The sequence below is a fragment of the Anabrus simplex genome, chromosome 4, assembly GCF_040414725.1.
Source record: "Anabrus simplex isolate iqAnaSimp1 chromosome 4, ASM4041472v1, whole genome shotgun sequence".
Classification (NCBI taxonomy): domain Eukaryota; kingdom Metazoa; phylum Arthropoda; class Insecta; order Orthoptera; family Tettigoniidae; genus Anabrus; species Anabrus simplex.
The window spans coordinates 255214424-255235190 of record NC_090268.1 but is presented as its reverse complement, the minus strand read 5'-3'; the positions used below and the strand labels follow the sequence as shown (position 1 = coordinate 255235190).

At 39.5% G+C, this 20767-nt stretch overlaps 1 protein-coding gene across 1 annotated transcript in view; it reads left to right on the top strand.

Annotated features, from left to right (window-relative positions):
• grh (grainy head) overlaps positions 1 to 20767 on the top strand; it is a 190892-nt gene that overhangs the window by 111453 nt on the left and 58672 nt on the right. The window contains exon 6 of the mRNA XM_068227385.1: positions 16373 to 16484. Within this exon, the coding sequence (XP_068083486.1) occupies positions 16373 to 16484 (112 nt within the window). The remainder of the gene's footprint in view (positions 1 to 16372; positions 16485 to 20767) is intronic.

The window sequence follows — 20767 nt, the reverse complement described above, 5'->3', positions numbered from 1 at the left end:
TTGAACCCCCACCTTATATTTGATAAGAAACAACACGCAGGGAATTTAACACTTGCTAACTAATAATTTGCAGTTACATTTTTTGCATTCCGATATTCGGAACATAAGGAAGAAGGTGTTGTTGGCACGGTTATAGCAGGTTATTGGTTAGCTTACAGCTGTAAAAAGAAGGAACTGCAGTACCCTGTCATTTATTCCCGCAGGTCTTCAACAAACGCACAAAAAGTAGTCTGTCTGCGGTTGACTGCAAATTTTAAACACCTTTATTATCCTTTTTGATTTTACGACGTGGTTTCCCCAAGACGCCGATATGAAAGAAATCGGGAAATGGGGAAATGACGTAAGGTGGCCTACTTGAGGACAATTTCGGTAACCACTAATCTAGGTTTATTCCCCTAAGCTCATGAACTAAGAGCTAGACATTCACAGACTAGCGACCGACCGTTATTGTTTGTGTTAGCTTTCTGCTTTAAACACTAAGTAGCAAAGAATTAGTTTACTAAACATAAACTTTGTTGAATGATCCATTAGTATGTTTAAAATGTTGTTTATTTCCCACCACGCGGAAAAAGGAAATTCTCTATTTTATCAAAGTCATGAGATCTGTTTCGTAAATTGTAATTTAGAAAGCCCGTTGAAAAATATTGTTAGTTCGCTTTGAGGGCTAAAATAGCATGATCATCAGTCCCATGTGTTTGTAAATAATTATTAGCTCACTCTGCGGATCAGTGGTAGACTTTCAACCTCCGAATTCCAAGTTCACGAGTTCAGTTTCACCAGAAGTTGTCAATTTTTTGAAGTGAGGAATAAGTCTCTTCTATACTAGATATCGGACATTGTCGGCGTGTAAAAGGTCTCTGGTGACACACTTGGTGTTTATCCGAAGAAATTAACTCAAACTCTGCTGTAGATCTCCCAAGAGAGGAGCATCTTATCTTCCATCTGATAATGTAATACGGAACGTCGAAAATGCCATGTAGGTAGTCTGAGTGGCGTGAAATTAACATGCCTGCACATGGTAGCTGAGACATTATTATTATTATTATTATTATTATTATTATTATTATTATTATTATTATTATTATTATTATTATTATTATTATTATTATTATTATTATTATTATTATTTTCAAAATAGTGTTGAATAATAAAATAGGCTTGATTTACCAAGCAAAAGTAGATGTTTAATCATTTTGTACTGTAAACTATAAATAACTTATATTTAAGTTATGAGTAATAAAATGTTAAAAACACACTGTTGTTGGTGACTGAATATATTGGCGAAGGGCGGCACAAATCACAAGGCAAGTTTCCCTGTCACTGTTACGTTATTAATCACCGGCAACATTTGTTTAATGGTGTATTTAAATCCTCGATGCTAGTAGGCCTACGTCGCAAATATTCAATCCTGTGATAATAAAATTAAGTCCGCAAGTCAAGATTTAAAAAGAAGTGAATTGAATGGAACACGGCAGGTAGTCGAGCGCTCTGCTCGATTATGAACGGTGATCAAGTAATCATCTGTGCATGTTCTTTAGTGCGTACGCCGCATCACCATGGTTTTGTAGTGAGTAGCAGTTTGCCATTAACAGTCATTCATGACAATACATGAAGCTTTTCGAGAAAATTTAACCCCTCCGGTATAAAGTGACACTTATTCATAGTTACATTTAGATACATACTGTATCTCCCCTAATGCACTATTACTGCACGTGCTTCAAGCGAGGCGTCTAGGAGAGATGCGACAATGAGCCCCATGCCACACTGGGACGAAGTGCTGGTAAGGGCAATACTTCTTTTGATCTATAATTGCTTGTCGTGCTCATTACTGAGCTCTATCATTTTTCAGCCCATTTTCCCTCAATAATAACTGTAATTGAATTCATTGAAATCTTTCCGTAAGTTATCCCAGACACACAACATATTTTCAACATACATACCAACAAACCACCCCACAATTTAAAAGGCGGGGAGTGTAATAAAAATTCAGATGGGATAAAATATTGTGTTTCTTTTAAATCATCAGTCTGGAGGCTGGTTGGAAATTGAAATAGCACCACGGATGATTTATACAGTTGTAGGAAAAGCCAAGAGATATTGTGGCTCTACAATGAGTGATTTTTGACAAGATGAAGAATAACGTAATTTGCAGTTGTTTTCCTCACTGAGTCATAAAGGGCTATTGCAGCACCACTAACTATTTATTCATGTTTTTAGCAGCATCCAAATGCACTATCCGTGATCTGAACCACCCATACCTCAGTAGCTTCCATACCGTCACTGCCATTGGTGAGACTGAAATTCAATTGAACATTGTTCTGGCCCATGCAAAGACATACACGAAAAAAAACCCACTTCATCCATAAATAAATATCAATATGCATATCTGAAATTGATGGCTATTTTTGTTGTCCATATGACATGCGGGAACATATCACTCAAACTGAATGTGTGCTCTAGATGAGGAGGTAATTCGGCCTATGCAGTTCAGGTTCTGGATGGCAGCCAAAGCAAGATGTCATTGACCCTCGCGCCACATAATCTCTTAGAAGATACATTCCAATCACATTGGAACATTTATGAACGTCACGTTCTTATCCGTCTGGCTCATAACATACCGCCAACAGATATAATATCAGCAGTGACAGAGGCCGCTTGCAAGGACTACGTGAAGATCTTGTCACCATTGAAGTAGGGCTCCAGTTGACAGAGATGAGTTACTGCAAATGTTCCTTCCTTCAAAGCTAGCTGAATACATAAATAAATTGGCTCAGTTAGGTGGTACTTAAGAGCTACAATAATAATAATGGCGTATGGCCTCCGGAGAGTCCTGGTGCAGGTCTGTGAAGATGAGGCCCCTACCTAGGATGATTTCTAATGTTGAATACGCCACACATACCCAGCCCCCGAGCCATTAGAATTAACCAATCAAGGTTAAAATCCCAGACCCGGCCGGGAATCGAACCCGGGACCCTCTGAACTGAAGGTCAGTACGCTGACCATTCAGACAACGAGTCGGACAGTTAAGAGCTGAATAATTTAGACAGCTGTATTTACGTAATCATTTCATACTTACAATGAAGCATAAGCCAAATATAATACGCCTCACTCACTAATTTTACGATGTTTGGAGACGTCGAGGTGCCAAGACTTTGTCTCGAAGTTGTTGTTTTACGTGCCAGTAAATCTACCAACACGAGGCTATCGTATTTGAACACCAGATTGAGTCGTGATTGAACCAAACAACTGGGGCTAGAAAAGCCAGCGCCCTATCTTCTGTGTCACTCAGCCCAGCAAAGCAAAAGTAAACTCCATGGGATATACAGAGTGTAACGGTAAGATACGGTCAGACTTTCAGGACAATTCCTCACACGTAGAAAACTTGTTGATATGGGTCAGAAAACGCTTTATTTACCTGTTAGAACTCATTTTCTACAACTATCAATTTATATCGGAACTTTCCTGTTTAAAAATATGCAGAAATTAGCTGTTTTGACAGGTGTAATGACACAGTTTCAATTTTCTGGGAGAGAATGCTGGAAATTATATTTTTTAACAGGAAAGTTCCCATATAAATTGATTAGTACGATGCTGTTTAAAGATAACAGGCCATTTATCAAAGTTATCTAAGTTTTGGTGAGTGAATGTTTCGTCTTGTAAGCTTCCTTAGAAGCAATTGTCTTGTCATTCTTGCCATCTAGAGTAGCTTGTTTTCTCACTCCCTTCCCCGCAATTTTTTCTCAGCAAACATCGCCAATATACTGGAAAGTTACTCATGCAGCATATCCACCTGCTGAAAATAGGCGTAGCTCTTTACATCAGTAGCATTCAAAGTGGTGGGAGTGTCTCGCTGAGGTGGGTGGTCGTATTGCAGGAAGAGAGAACTCTTTCCTTTCGGTCGAAGGAACTGGCTCTGCAAGAAACGTCTTCTATATATACTGATCGTGAGAGTCAACGTTTGCGTTTCTGTAAGTTCCATCATTACTGTGTGAGAGTGGTTACCTCGATGTTACTACTTCCCAGATTAAGCTACTGTTTCAGCTTTTGTGAATATTTTAGACATGCATTTCTAATGTGGACTGTGGGGTGAATATCGCTACAGTTGAATAGCTAGAGTTGTTGCAGAGGTCTGAGGTTGGACTGCTGGTGCTAGTATTTTAAGTGTGGAATTACTCTGGTTACCACAATTTCCGAATGTTAGGCTACTATTAAAGTACTAAAAGCAAAGCAAAGTAATCTCCGTACAGGCCATAAAGGACCTTGGAAGGGTGGAAGGTAAAGGCTTCCACCATTCGTAACCTCGGCACATGATGGGGTAGAGTGGTTAGCTCTACGCCCACTATTAAAGTAGTATCTAGGTCCTAAAGCAACTGTATCCCAAAATGAGCAGACATAGAAACGTCATCTGGTAATATTTATACACCTTTTGGAATCCACATTAAACGCCGCAATATGCTCTCCTAATGCACTAATGGACAATAATATTGCTTTGGTGTGAAAAATATGCCTCTTGGTTGTTGAAACAAATCCATTGAAATCACTCGATATATTCCTCGAGCTGTAATACGTGAATAATAACGCTGTTGATTTAACGTCTCGTTAACTACGTTTACGGTTTAGCCGGAATGCCAGAATTTAGTCTCGCAGGATATTTTTACATGTCGACAAGACGCTGGCGTATCTGAACTCCGTACAGAAATTCGGTCTAAGCCGAGATGGAACCCGTCAATGTGGACTCAGGAGGCCAACGCTCTACCATCTGAGCCATTCGTCTCAGTGCAAGAGTAATAAATTCCTTTTTATTACTAAACTTACCTCCTGAAAATGATCATATTTGAGATGGTTATTCTTTACTGTTTAATGAGATTGTGATGGTGCTGATTATGATTGTTTTGAAAGGATGTAGAACTGGGCGACCGTCCTCTTAGTGAGACAGAGACATGACTTCTCAGATGAAGTAAGAAATGATTAATAACACCGAAACTCCACCATGAATCTTCCCTATATCTACCACCTTTCAAGACCAGGTTGTCTGTTGACTCCACAAAGTATCATGCTGTGTAATTCCCGCCCAAACCGAATGACTGCGATTTTTTGGTAATCAATAATAATAATAATAATAATAATAATAATAATAATAATAATAATAATAATAATAATAATAATAATAATATGACCTCGGTTAGTCTTTACAGACATTTTGATTTTACTCTATTTATACTTCGTGCGTGTTCTGTTGTACTCTACCAGATAGCAGAGAAATATATCTGTTGGGCCATTTTTAATTGATTTTATCGGGTAAACACCAAATGTGGCACCGAAAATCTTTTACATGCCGACACCGTTCGACATGGAGTGTCATATGAACTTTTCCTACCGTACGGCATTGCGTTTATTACAGAATGACAACGAATCGACCAAGATGGCGTGTCTCTGTAATCCATCGAAAAGACTGTTCTGAGCAGGAGTTTCCTTAGAGTAAACTGAGCTAGTTGGCTGCGTGGTTCGAGCCGCGTAGCTGTAAGATTGTTATTCTGAAGATGATGGATTCGAACAGCGTCATCGGCATCCTTGAAGATGAAGCTTTTCGTAGTTTCTGATTTTCACACCAGGCAATTGCTGAGACTATATTGCAGTTAGGGTCACGGCCATTTACTTTTCAGTCCTAGCTAGTCCCTTCTATCCCATCGTCACCGAAAAAATGTCTGAGTTAGCGCAACCTTAAAACACTTGCAAAACAAATTTCTTTCCAATTCTGCCGGGTTTGAACAATACAATTTTGGGATCCATAGGCCTACACTCCACCGTTGATCCACAGAGGATGATTTAACAGCGAGTGTCTTCTGTCACCTTTTATCAGAACTGATAGTCGCATATAGTGTCAATCTAGACAACATCCAGTGTGAATAATTCAATCTTGCCCTGCCGTAAATGAGCAAATCCTACCGCTACTGACAAGTTACCGCAGACTACCTTGGAAGCCGCACCTTTGGAACCAATTGCGCGAATCTCTTACTTGTGTATGAGGTGAAACAGATTAAGAAATGAGTCATCAGAATTAACGGTAGACGTGCCTGTAGGGGGAAAGCGCTCTCTTTCAGATTTATAGTGTAATAAGAATACTGAGCATTTGAGAATACGTATGTACCTTCCAACGCGGAACACCTTAACATTGTGTGTGAGTGGTCGGGAGGACATGTATCGGGAGAAAGTTTCGACATGTTATCGGGACCGTCTCCCTTCACTGTCACTATATCATCATCTTTACTGGCGCTGTTAACCACGACTTACAGACAGTGAAAGGCCAAGCTGGTTAATTCCACTTCGACCTTTTTTCATCCTTCGTAGAAAAAGAATATGTAAGTCCGGCTTCTTCTGAATGGTCGGCATACGGCCTTTGGTTCAGAGGGTCACGAATTCGATTCCCGTCCCAATAAGAAGAAGAATTAGAAGAAGAATTGTACCAATAAAACATTTGAATACATTCTGAATATATTTGAATAGGTTTTTAAAGAGCTTTTGCTTTTAAATGACTTTTATATTGAAACGCAGTATACTGCTTTTATTATTAGTAAGTATGGCCTTTTTGCCACTGTTATGATTTTAGAAGGGGCGTTATAGTCAAGTGGCATTGTCCCTGGTTTCCCACTAAGACTTCCGGGTTTGCATCCTGACCGATGCATTTCGGTTTTTTGAAATTAATTCCTTGTGGTTTGGGCTTCATGTAAAACTGGAGATCCTGTGGATATGAATCACGTAAAACTACAAGCTAGCTTTGCTCTTTTGTCATTTCAGTTAACATCGGCGTGGTATTAATCTGCCATTTTCTCTTCGGTTTAATTGCAAACGAAGTAGATTCCAGGTAGTTTTCTTTTCTTTCTTTTTCATATTTTATTGCAGTTTTAGGTCCTAAGATTTCATCCCGTACATCCTCTGGCCATTAACACTCACATTTCAGTTCGGCTATATTTTTAACATTCATATAACGTTATCATGAAAAAAAAAGCCATTTACTTGCACGCCATGAATGCCTTTCGAGGAGTAGAAGCTAAAGGTAGCCAAAGGTTTCCGCTTTCCTTACCCTCTCCACTAAGTGGGATAGTGTGTTAAGCTCCATGCCCGACCGCCTTTGCCCCCAGGAGCTAACCTGGTACATATGCCTTATGGAGGATAAGTGAACCCCAGGTCTATGTTATGCCACTCCAAAAGTGGAAGTCTCTGTTCTACATTTTACAAATTCTTGGCGGGGAGTCCAAGATCATATCCTTTCGAGTGAACTGAGCACGCCTTTATCCCCTCGGCTAGATAGCCCACATTATATTAATACTATTTTAATTTTATTGTTTCTTATCTTGTTTCTCATAATATAGCTTAATAAATATAATAATAATAATAATAATAATAATAATATTAATAAAACTCTTTTCATTCCACGGAAATAGTTCCTATTCTGGGTTTCTTCCTATTTCACTAGAATATATTTAATTACTATCTATATATGGAACGGCGTGTTCCATGAGTTCAAATTGTAGTCTATTTTTATTCTTCTCTCGCTATACTTTGAGACGCACTGATGATAAAATGACTGTATTCTAGTAGTTTTGATTAAGAGTATAATATTAGGGAAACCATAACAGAGGTATGTTTAAGTAATCAAAATTACTGTTTGTATTGGTTAATAATTTGAGTTCATTGGCCACTGTAAAGAGAAAGGGAAAGAAAGAAAGAAAGAAAGAAAGAAAGAAAGAAAGAAAGTAATCTGACTTTTCCGAGGGGAAAGACATTTATCATTCGTGAAATGAAAAGCTCCTGATAGAAATTAAGATATACTTGGGAAAAATCACGATATGAAATATTCATGCATCAGTATGGACCAATTATCTAGGATATAATAATTTTCAGATTGGAGAGATTTATGGCATCGTTCAGATCAATCCTAAACTCGGACCATTCACAAATTTATGACTCGATGAAAGGAAGTCTTCTAAAGTTCAGTTTGTGCCTAATAATTGTTTTTTAACTTCACTGTAATGAATTAATATTATTTGAACCCAAGAGAACGGATAAAGATGTTTCTTTCCTTTTATATGAGACTTCGATATTTACAGTTCGTCACAATCATCCTGCGCATACCTCTCCTGTAGATTGTGTGGTATCATAATTTGACCTCCATGGGCTGGTCACCTTACGTTAGCCGGGTTGTGGTCTTGTGAAAGTGGCTAGGAGGTGCAGGCGATGCATATGCATTAGATAGACGACACCAGGCCACCTGCCCATCGTCCCGAGACATACAGTAGTCAACCGTTAACAATGATATGGGTTGCGTCAGTGGTCATATTGACAGTGGTTGGTTTCTGGCTCCAACAAGATCATCTGACCTAAAGTCTATATTATTTCCTTTACGAGATTCGTCAATTTCTTTGTTCCAGAGTAACACTATGTTAAAACGATATTTAAAACAACAATGTTATCGCAATCTTTTGAACGTATTGACGTCAGAAAAGTTGGATGGCGCAGCCACGCGGAAGAATGTTGAAGCTGCAACATAGTGACTGGTGAGCTTTATTTACATGGCGAAGCATTGACGTCGTGATGGAAATAGAAAGAAAATTGTCAAATTTGAGGAGGTACTGCTCTGTATACGGTTGCAAATCGTATAAAACGGATGCGAAATCTCTTCACTACTTTCCTGTACAAAAAGTTCAGAGAGAAAGATGGTCTTCCGCGCTGTCAATTGGAAAACGCGTTACGCGATACATGACAGTGTGCAGTCTGCATTCTCGTGAAGACGACTTCTTTCCACAGCGTAGGTACCGGTACTGTTTATTGTACTCATTGATAGTTATTGTCTCTAATTTGTATTCACAAAGATTTAGCTACATCAAAAATACTGATAAAGTTGTAGCCTAATACTTCGGTGCCGCACATAGAATGTAATCCGCTCTTTGTAAACTTCTTCATATGTGTAACAGCAGACAGTAAATTAACTATCTACGTGTGAGTAATATCTTTAACTGGTAGTAATTAAACACTGCATTTAAATTGTCTATAAAATACTTCTTTCAATGAAAGAAAATACGTAGTATTTTGCCATCATAAATTAGCTTTTTTTTTCCGCTATTTGTTTTACGTCACACCGACACAGATAGGTCCTATGGCGACGATGGGACAGGAAAGGTCTAGGAATGGGAAGGAAGCGGCCGTCGCCTTAATTAAGGTACAGCCCCAGCATTTGGGAAACCACGGAAAACCATCTTCAGGGCTGCCGACAGTGGGGTTCGAACCCACTATCTCCCGGATGCGAGCTCACAGCTGCACGCTCCTAACCGCACGGCCAACTCGCCCGATCATCATAAATTAGAAGCCATAACCTAATTATTTGGTAGAATTGGACAAACCAAGTATTCTTCAACCCCAAACAGCTGTAATAATAATAATGTTATTTGTTTTACGTCCCACTAACTACTTTTTAAGGTCTTCGGACACGCCGAGGTGCCGGAATTTAGTCCCGCAGGAGTTCTTTAACGTGCCAGTAAATCTACCGACACGGGGCTGTCGTATTTGAGCACCTTCAAATACCACCGGACTGAGCCAGGATCGAACCTGCCAAGTTGGGGTCAGAAGGCCAGCACCTTAACCGTCTGAGCCACTCAGCCCGGCCCAAACAGCTGTGACTGTAGAGGTTATAGTATTCTTTAATTATAATTTTTAAACTTTGCTCTGCATATTCTGTAGGTAGTTATAATTTTTATACTTATTATTGTCGGTTCTAAGTTCTAACTTTTGTGCTGATGGTAAAAATGGAAGAATATTAAGATTAGGATGTGGGCTATTCCAACACAAGCCTGTATAAAGCCTAGGATTTATTTGCTTTACAACATTTACTTAGTAGAATTATTATTTTATTTCTTCCCCAAGATTACAGTTTACAAGACAGGTAACTCCCCGTCACCTGGCTAAGGCTTTGGCATGGACCAAATCAACAAGAAATTACTCCATAACCTCTAATAGTGGAAAATTACAGTAGCTTAACTGTTAAGGTGCATTAGCGTGTCAACGGTAACATTTCTCTGACAAACCCGTTTTACATGTACAGTTGCACTTCACATTTTCACTCCCTTTGTTCAAGACAACATTAACTTTGTGGGGTTTTGAATCGATGTGGGATGATTGTAAACACAACGCTACAACAGTTTCATCTTCTGTTTCAAACGTTTTACCTACACATATCAAGTAATTACGCTTGAATATTTCTTCCCCTTCCACTAATGGACGCGTGAAATCTCCGACAACTCTCAACAGTTGCGCACATGACACCAAAGACATTTTGAACACTTAATAAATCCTACAGACGCACACCCGATCACTGTCGTGTTTATTTCCCGTCACTATCTCGCCGCCATATTGGAAACAGCTGACCGTAAGCTCCTCCCCCGTTTCGGACGTCAATAGAAAGAGTGCATCTGGTTTAGCTTCGGCATTCTTAGTTAGAGATCATAATTCATAAGCATTTTATATATTTTTCTTAAAAGTAACCCACTTGAATGCGGGGTCACAAGTGCAATGTCTAGTCAGGACCTCCCAAAAGCGTCAACCCTGCAATAAATTAGCTTTGTATAATTCACAAAATGGTACCCCAGAGACGTTTGCAAGATGTTCAAAAGGAATCTTTAGTTTCCACCTTGAGCATCGAATGAAAAATGACGCGCTACAATGATTACGAAAGTTTGCGCCAGCAAGTTCAAAGTCGAACTCTTTGAGAGTAGTGAAGCGTTTTGAACGATCAGCTAGGTGTTCACTATGATCTTGGTATCCGAATGCTGACACTATACCGTTGACCCGCACAAGGATCTAGAAGCTAATATTGTGGAAAAGATTTGATTGGAAAAGCAAATGTAGAATACTTGCAGGAACCGCCCAGAACCAAGAAGGAGCAGCCCATGATGAAATAAATCCCTTACTCATAAGATTGTGTAACTGAGTTCAGAGACGGTCCTGCTTGTACTGTAACAGTCAGTGATCGATAATGCATCCCAGGACAAACACCGTATGTTACATAGTTCGATGTCATCATTTTTCTTTCCCTTCTACTATAACTGTCACTTCTTTTGTAACTCGTTAATAAATGTTGAGTGCTGTGGAGTGGAAGCCATTGGAACGCGATGTTTCCCTCCATAAGTTCTGTACACCGGTACCGTTACATCTTATAGGCCATGCGTTATTATTTAATAGCTTCTTACAAAGGAAGCGAAGACATTTGAGATACGGTTCGTTCGCAGAAGCTGACCAGACGAGATCAGACAAGTTTAATTGCCCCTCACAACAGATGACTTCCCGTCAGCAAAGCCATTACCCTAACTGAGCCAGAAAGGAAATAAGAATTTCTAGGATCGCTTTTAACAAGCTATGAAGCCATTAGAGAGCTAGACGTGCTCTTCTGCGAATCAGTTGTCGAGATGTCCCTAAGAGGAAGCATTGGTCCATAATTACTTAAATGTTATTATTTGAATAAAATAGTTGCCGTTCAACAGTGTTGATCGCCTGCTCCTCGAAGTTTCCATTTCCGTGGATGGTTACAAAGATTAAATTGCTACATTGTTGGAATTCCGTTCTTTTACTTTTCTTTCTTCATGCTGAGCTCGGATAATCGTTTCTACAATACAGTAATTCCTGTTGATACAACGCAAGAGGTTGGTGTGTTTGGCATAATGATGCCAAGCAAAGCGTTGAAATAACTCCGTCAAGTTTTATGTCTTTATCATATTCTGAGAGTAGCTTCCGTTGCTCAGACGGCAGCGCGTCGGCCTCTCACCGCTGGATACCGTGGTTCAAATCCCGGTCACTCCATGTGAGATTTGTGCTGGACAAAGCGGAGGTGGGACAGGTTTTTCTCCGGGTACTCCGGTTTTTCCTGTCATCTTTCATTCCAGCAACACTCTCCATTCTCATTTCATAGCATCTATCGGTCATTAATAATCACTTTGGGAGTGGCGACCCCATCGTACTAACAACCTATATCTGCTTCATTCATTACATCTCTGACCCGTTCAATGACTGGAAAACAGGTTGTAGGTTTTCATTTTCATCATATTCTGAGAAATCAGGCACTCATATTTTAGGCAAGTGATAATAGCTCGTATACGTTACTTCATAAGTGGTTCAAAGGAACAAAGGAGTTTAGGAGTTAGCTCAGTGAACACCAGATTTATGTGTTTATAGAACATCGTTTATGGATTTTGTAAGTTATATGAAACGTGTGTGTGTGTGTGTGTGTGTGTGTGTGTGTGTGTGTGTGTGCCGATAGTCAATCAGTAGTGACCGGATTTTAAAGGTAAACTCTTTCGTTAACTTCAAAACTGTACCCTTGGAACTGAGCAATTTGGGTGCATTACGAAACAAAGAAAACTAATTACGGCGATCAGAGCTGTCTTACACCGATCAAATTAAGTAGTTTTGAATTCCCTTTTTATTTCATATTCCTTTTCTTAAAATATTTCTTATTTTGGTCCTTTGTAACAGAATATCGCGAAAATGGATTTTGATTCCCCGAAATTCCAACAGATTTCATGTTTACTGAAATCAGTGGAGGAAGGTCTTTTTGCTGCTCTCGGGCCAATGAATTTTTTAACCTTACGCACGAAAATTAATTGTGCCAACTGGGACTGCTGCTTATAAAAAGCTTGTGTAAGAGATACAGAACGATTTAGCGAATGCACATTAACTTCTCACCCACGATGTAGGCCCTGATAAAATATTGTTCATGAAAGACAGTTGTGATCGCAGTTGGGACTCGTCCAGTGAGACTTGTACATGTTACATCAATGAGATATGATCACAAACATACAAAACGGCTCTGTATAATTTGTAGAAAGTAATTATTTACTAGGTTTAGACCTTTATTTGTTCTAATTTATGAACAGTTTAAACTTTGTGCTGTAATGATGGAAGTAAAATGGCAAAGGTGGCTCCAAGCAGTAGCCCCTACGAAATGCAATAATTAGTTTGAAGGATGATTTCATCGAAAGTGACGGTAAGACTATCCGCTGTTCGTTGTGACGTCAGTGTTATGGTAGATGCGAAACGTAGTAGAATAGTCCAACATCCTCATTATGTAAGGAATCAGAAAAATAAAAAACTTCGCGAGAAAACTTTGGCACAGTCGTTCATACAGACATTATATGCAAGTAAATAGTCACATTTTTTTCTCACATTTAGGCTGTTTTTAACTTTTTCTGAGACATTGTTCGTAAAATCGTGATAATTCATGAAACGTTGGATTATGTTAGTAAATGTGTGTTATTTTTAAATGTTCTAAATGTAATGAGATGATAGTATTTATACCATAAATGCTAGTGTTTAATATATGCATGAAATTGCCAGTAAAAAGAAAACAATGACTCGTTTTAATAATTGTCTCAGATCGTTTAGTTCCCATTAATTTAAAGACATAATTCACATAATTTGCAACTGCTCGCAAGCAGCTGATTATCTTCATTTCAAAACTCCAGGAAAATTAATTGTTGACATTAAATTTAACGCAAAATGTTCTTAAGGTCATATGATATCTTCTTAGTAATGTTTATCGTAAAATAGGTTCATAACTATATCCTTACACCAATGACGTTTTAAGTCATAAAAATCCGGGTTCTAAATTGTTGTAGTTTCACTTTATTTTGGATAAGATAGAACTTTGTTCCTCTTGATTTAGAGCTAGTGTCCCATTGTTGTCGGCAGAGGGCATTGTCCTCCTTGAAGAGGGCATTAGCTTATCTCCAGTACAAGCACACAGCTCCACGTTTGAAATATGTCCACCGCACTGGCGACATGACATAGTGACACCTCTCCAGCCTTGATAAGTGACCTCTTGGCTCCATCTTCTTGTAATATGATGTATCTACTTTTACGAATATTGTACAGCTCCTCCCTGGAAGATCTCCTTATATTACTTATGTTAGTAGAATACCACACACAGTTTCACTGAGTTACTTAAAGTACTGCTTACCTGTTTTGAGTAAACGTCCTGTTGACTTTACACCCTCAGGATATCACACCGTATGAGAAGCTTGTACTCATCGTGAAACTCCAGTTGAGCCTGAAATTGCTTCCACTTTATTATGTCAGACGCCTCTTCTTTCCTGTCAGGCTGTCAGCAATTGGTCTTTCCTAACCCCTACGCATTACAGAGTTGTGCAGTCCAAGTAACCCTTCAACCCTATGCTTACTTTAACTAATAGGTACTCTGTTCTTGAAAGGCAGGCAGCAATAATCTTCTTCTTTTTCTTTCTGTGTCATCTCCCCTTTCACTGAACATCGATAATTGATTATACTAAATATCACTATTCCCTGAACATTTCCTATATTTGTTCAGTTGTGTACTTTGCTTATACACTGATACCTACTGTAGAAGCTTATAGACTTTCAATATTGAATTTTCACGTCCGCTTTGTAATCGAAACCGATTTTCAACCTATTAGGTTGTGTTACGTACATTTAGTACGTGTTGAAGAGATGTTAAGTACGGAACAAAAATGGCCAACGGACGTGAAATCGGGAGGTTGTGGGTTCAGATCCCACTGATGTCCGGTTGGCCATCTTTTCTGTACTTAACACATTTTTAACACGTACTAAATGTACGTAACACGACCTAATAGGTTGAAAGTCGGTTTCGCTTTATAGACTTTCCTTAAACATCTGCAGTTAAATTTTGTTCATCTTTGTTTACTTGCACTCAATACATGGAGTGGAAAAGTAGAATTTTCCGTTATAGTGATAAACATAATTTTTCAATAATGTTGAGAAGATTGTTTCAGAAACAGGCTATTAATAATATTCTAATTCATGTTTCGGTTTTGTATTATAAATTCTAGGCGACTAATTCAGAACACAGGAATATTTGCACAAGATTAATTATTGCTATTCATGGTCTAGAGCAGGGCCTCTCAAACGCCCAAAATTTCACGCGTGCAGAGCGAGGCGCAAGAGCTCCGTGCACTGTGCATCGGTGCCGCTCGGTATGGCTCGGATCAACGCTTCGTCTCTGGGCTACTCGGCTATGCTCGGCTCTACTCGGCTATACTTGGCTCAACTCAGCCCGGATTTGGAGCGCTACGGCGCAAGTGGGGGAGAGGGAGACAGGGGGAGCGAGCGAGACAGGCGTGAGGAAAGAGAGAGTTAGCGCTATTGCTCCAAATCGAGGAGTGGGGGTCTGCACTCTGATCAACCAAGCCAAGTCGTCTTTTGCACAGTGCACAGTGCATGCACCACGCGCATGCACCCTGAGAGGCCCTGGTCTAGAGATTAGTACGGGAACTTGCCATCCAGTTGACTCGGGTTTGATTGTTGGCTCTGCCACGAAATCCATACTTATTTGAGGTACTCGAACTAGTAACACCCTGACCTGGGAAACGTAATCGAAAAGAGAGCTGGGTTAAAGTTATGTTATCGGTCATCTTAAGTCTTGGATTCACTTCGACTATAGGCGAATGCCAGGGTGATTCCTAACATATAGCGCAAATTAATAACTAAATACACATATCAGTACATTCATCATATCGGCATGGGTTCTTTCCCAAAACAGGGAATTGAACACGATGTTCTATACCCGCTACATCAAGTAAACATATTCATAACAATCACAATCATCATCAGTATTTCTCAATATGGAAGGATATGTGTCCTACAAAATGAATGAATCGGTCATTAAGTATAATCTTTATCATATCAGAAAGTAAGGGACCACCGAGAGAACGGCTGCGCGTCTTTATTCACGTAGCTGCTAGCTTGCATTCGGGGGATAGTGGGTTTCGAACCCCACTGTTGGCAGCCCTGAAGCTAGTTTTTCGTGGTTTTCCATTTTCACATTAGGTAAATGCTGGGGCTGTTCCTTAATTAAGGCCACGGCTATTTTCTTCCCACTCCTAGCCCTTTCCTATCCCATCGTCACAATTAGACCTATTTGTGACGGTGCAAAGTAAAGCAAATTGAAAAAGAAAACTTTGATTGCCATGACGATGGTGCGGAATACAAACTTTTAATGTCAGTCATCAACTTTACAGGAGGCAGATAAATTTTAATTATATAGGCCTACGATAACATAGTTAGAAATATACCGTTGTATGAGGAAGTATTGAGAGGGAAATTGACATTGGATATTTGTGCGCAAATTCAGTGAAAAGTGAATTTGTACAGGTCTTAATCCAAAAATATAAAAATTTGCCATAGAAAGTTATTTTTCTCCATCGATGAACTAAGCGAATGTAACTTTTTTCCTGTGGAGTTTTACTGGCACGAAAAGTTTTGTAATACACGATATGTTTTGTGAACAGTGTATTTACTATATTAAAAGGCGTGATGATTCCTTTGATTGTTGCAGAGTGTGGTGATGCTCATGTTCCGAGAGGAGAAGAGTCCTGAAGATGAGATCAAGGCGTGGCAGTTCTGGCACGGGCGACAGCACAGCGTCAAACAGCGGATCCTTGACGCCGGTAAGTGAACGTGAATTTATATACTCCAAGTTTTCTTGCATTACGAGCTCAAATAATAGTAGAGTTTAAATTCCGTTGTCAGTACTTGTGATAATCTTCAAGCAAATGCTCGGAGTGTACCATTCTCAAGGACATATTCTGTTCCTTCCCTTCTTCTTCTACCGCTTTTCCCACACCCGTGGGGTCGTGGGTGCGAACTCTGTCGCACATGTGGATTTGGCTCTGTTTTACGGCTGGATACCAATCTATTCTATGTTCGTAACTAATTGCAGCAACACCTTCTTCTCTTCTTTCAGTGAATACACTAGCCATTCTCATACCCACCCAGAAAATAAGACCTAACCAGTGACAATGAACAACGAAATTCAAATAAAAGAAGCTTACATTCCTCTTTAGAGATTTGATATAACTGAAGACAACCAGAAGGAATGAAAAGAGAAAATAGGTCTATAAGGAAAGAACTACAGGTGGGATATGTTTGCAATATAATGGAGAAAAATCGACGCAGGTGATTTGACCACGAACGTAGAATGAACAGCAGAATGCAAAACCAAACACTGAAATTATGAATGAAATAAGAGAGAGACCAGAGAATTTTTCGATGGGTGATGAAGTTAAAAACAGAATTTCACAACGAAATATTAACTGGGTTTGGATAATGGATGGGCACAGTGGTGGAGAGAGAAAGTTGAGATTAACTAGTTGTCTAATCCTGCTGGATATGGGTACAGGGAGATGATTGTTATTACTATGAATAATAATAATAATAATAATAATAATAATAATAATAATAATAATAATAATAATAATAATGCAATTCCGAGCGATACTAAAATGTGCAACACGGCGCTACAAACAAGAATGTTGATACTGGCCATCGAGGACTGATATTCTCACAGTTGCGGTCTTTTTGGTAGCTCCAAGACTGGACCATTCAAGGCTGCCACAGGTATGAATGGAGCCTAACAAAGGCAAGAAGATTCTATGATCTGTTATTACCGCTCTGTTGATTACATTGATAAGTGCGTAGAGCAAATTATTTTACAGGTAACTAGCCTGAGCGAGTAACATTGATTTCCCTGCAGGGCTTCTGTTTTTCTCTCCACCTTCATCCTTACAAAACTACGGGGGTAAGAAGCTACGATTAATCTGTACGATAAGTTAGTGCTTAAATGGCATAATCGTTGGGCCATAAAAAAAAAGAATTATTCTTGAAGGTTACGAGGCGCGTTGAGGTTTTTATTTTTTCCACCTGCGCATTGTTTGCCTGGCTGCATCCACAAAATCCATCAAAACGACGTTTAGGAGATGCGTTTCGTGATAGAGGGGGAGGCCCTTCACTTTAATTGGCTGTTTCAAGAGGGCGAGTCTTCCGTTTTATCTGAGCAGACCAAGCGAGTAGGCACGTTAATAGGAATTGTGATACACTTTTTATACCTCACGTGCTAATAGCTATGTCTTTACGTAATGAGCTTTTCGGTGTGAGGTCAAAAGTAGTGAACTGTCTCCTGCCACCTAGTACTTGCAAACACCTTGTAAGACTTGAATTGGTCTCTTATAATATAATTTTATATCTAAGAGCTTATTCTTATCCCCAGTGAAGTTTCATGTTCCTGAAAAGCTACTGATACGTGCAGACACAGTGAAGTCTACCTGTACGTGTATCATTACAATGCACACTATTCTCATAAGCAGACATTCCACAGGACTGATGAAAAACAAAATGGCGTATGAATTTTAGTGCCGGGAGTGTCCGAGGACAAGTTCGGCTCGCCAGATGCAGGTCTTTCGAATTGACGCCCCTAGACGACCTTCGCGCCGTGATGAGAATGAAATGATAATGAAGATGACACATAGGCTACACCCAACCCCCGTGCCAGCGAAATTAACCATTTATAGATAAAATTCCCGACTCTGCTGGGAATCGAACCCGGGACCCCTGTGTTCAAACGCCATCACGCTAACCATTTAGCCATGGAGCCGGACACAGGATTGATAATACCATAGTTCACGGAAAGGAACGGCGGAGAGGATAAAATCCTGATAGGACATACAATCATAAGAGCAAGCTGTGAGAATAAAGGTAAATATAGCAGTGGCAAGAACGTTATCGTTCATTGCAACCAGAAGAGTAGCGATCACGGAAGGTACAATGACGATAGCAGCAAGAAGGAAGATAAATATCGCACTGACGCGAAATGTAACTATCCCAGTGACAAGAAGGGTAATAATACTAGTGACAATGATAACAGCGAGGAGATAAGTAACGATCGCTGTGACGAGAAACGTAACGTTCACAGTGACAAGAAAGATGACTATGACAGGGTCAAGAAGGAGAAGAAACCAACAAGTAGCCTATAGTGATGAGGGGGAAATATGAAAACGAAGTCGGCGACAGGAAGATAACGGTATGAGAATATAAAGGAGGCCTTCGAGAGGAGCAACATAAAAATGATGATCATGATATGAAGACGTGAGGAATTACAAAGATCAAAAGATCGCAGATCAGGGTAGTTTCAAATATGTTTGCAGTATCTCTTTCCTTGCCTTTTCCCTAATTTCTTGTGAATTTGGCCCAATTTTACGGCTGGATGCCCTTACCAACGCCAGCCCTATATAGAGGGATGTAATAAATTCAGCATGTTTGTCATTCTTCTTCTTTTTCTACCGCTTTTCCCACACCTGTGGGGTCGCGGGTGCTAACTGGGTCGCACGTGTGGATTTGGCCTTGCTTTACGGCAAGATGACATTCCTGACGCCAACCCTATATGGAGGAATGTAATCACTATTGTGTGTTTCTGTGGTGGTTGGTAGTGCAGTGTGTTGTCTGAATATGAAGAGGAAAGTGTTGGGACAAACATAAACACCCAGTCCCCGGGCCAGAAGAATTAATCAACGGCGTTTAAAATCCCCGACCCGGCCGGGAATCGAACGCGGGACCCTCTGAACCGAAGGCCAGTACGCTGACCATTCAACCAACGAGTTGGACTCCGTATGTTTCTTCTTCTTCTTCTTCTTCTTCTTCTTATTATTATTATTATTATTATAATATCTATTATTATTATTATTATTATTATTATTATTATTATTATTATTATTATTATTATTATTATTATTATTGTCCGTCTGAGTGGTTCAGCCGGTTGAGGCGCTGGCCTCTGGTGGGTGTTTGAAGGTGCTCAAATACGTTAGCCTCGTGTTGGTAGATTTACTGGCACGTAAAATAACTCTTGCGGGACAACATTTAGGCACCTCGGCGTCTCCGAAAACCTTCATGTGTAGTTAGATGGACGTAAACACATTGTTATTCTTCTTGTTTCCGGTTCTTCTTCCTCCGATCAGCCCAGTACTTCTTCATACTTTCGGAATGGGTTGCTTTGAGTTCTAGCGACCAGGTGTTGCCGGTCCGTTTCCTGCTCATTCGATCTTAGAATCCCTTAATTTTGTTGATGACCATCCTGTATTCTTGTCTATTGCATACTGCCTCCTGTGTTATGTTCTTTTCTTCCAGGACCTCCTTGACTCTTTTAAGCCAGTTAGTTTGAGTCTTCCTGCTCTCCATGTACTCCAGAATTCCCTTGGCTCTTCTCTCTGTTGGCATTCTTTTAATGTGTCCATAAGTAAAGTATTCTCTTTTTAAAGGATGTTGTTATTTTCTCGGTCCTTTTGTATAGTTCCTCATTTTGTCGCAGTCTAAATTCTTGTCACACTTTCCTAGGCCCTAGTAGCTTCCTCAAGATTTTTCTCTTTTCTCTCAATGTTCTCCAGTAATCCTTTCCTGTTCATTGGAATGCATTCGATTGCATACAAACTTTCTGGCTTTATCACAGTTTCGCAGTAATGGAGATTGATTTTTTGTTATAGACATTTCGACATAAATGGTATGCTGTTTCAATCTTTCGTGTCCTGTTCTGTAACGCTATTCGTGGTAGTCATTATTATTATTATTATTATTATTATTATTATTATTATTATTATTATTATTATTATTATTATTATTATTATTTAGCTGTCTATTGTTTTAAAGATACTTCGAGTTGCAGGAACTTGGATTTGCATGATATTCTGTAACATACTGGTAAGTCTACTGATGTCGACCTCTCCCCTGGGTAGGATTCGATCTCGCAACCAGACACACAGAAGGCGAGCCGCAGTCTACCTTCATGTTACTCCTCTATACTTCGTAGCTTTTGAATACACCTGGATACGTGAATGTTTTATTGCAGGTTAATATAGTGTCCATTCAAACAGATAATGATCGAATACAAAACAAATGCATTTCC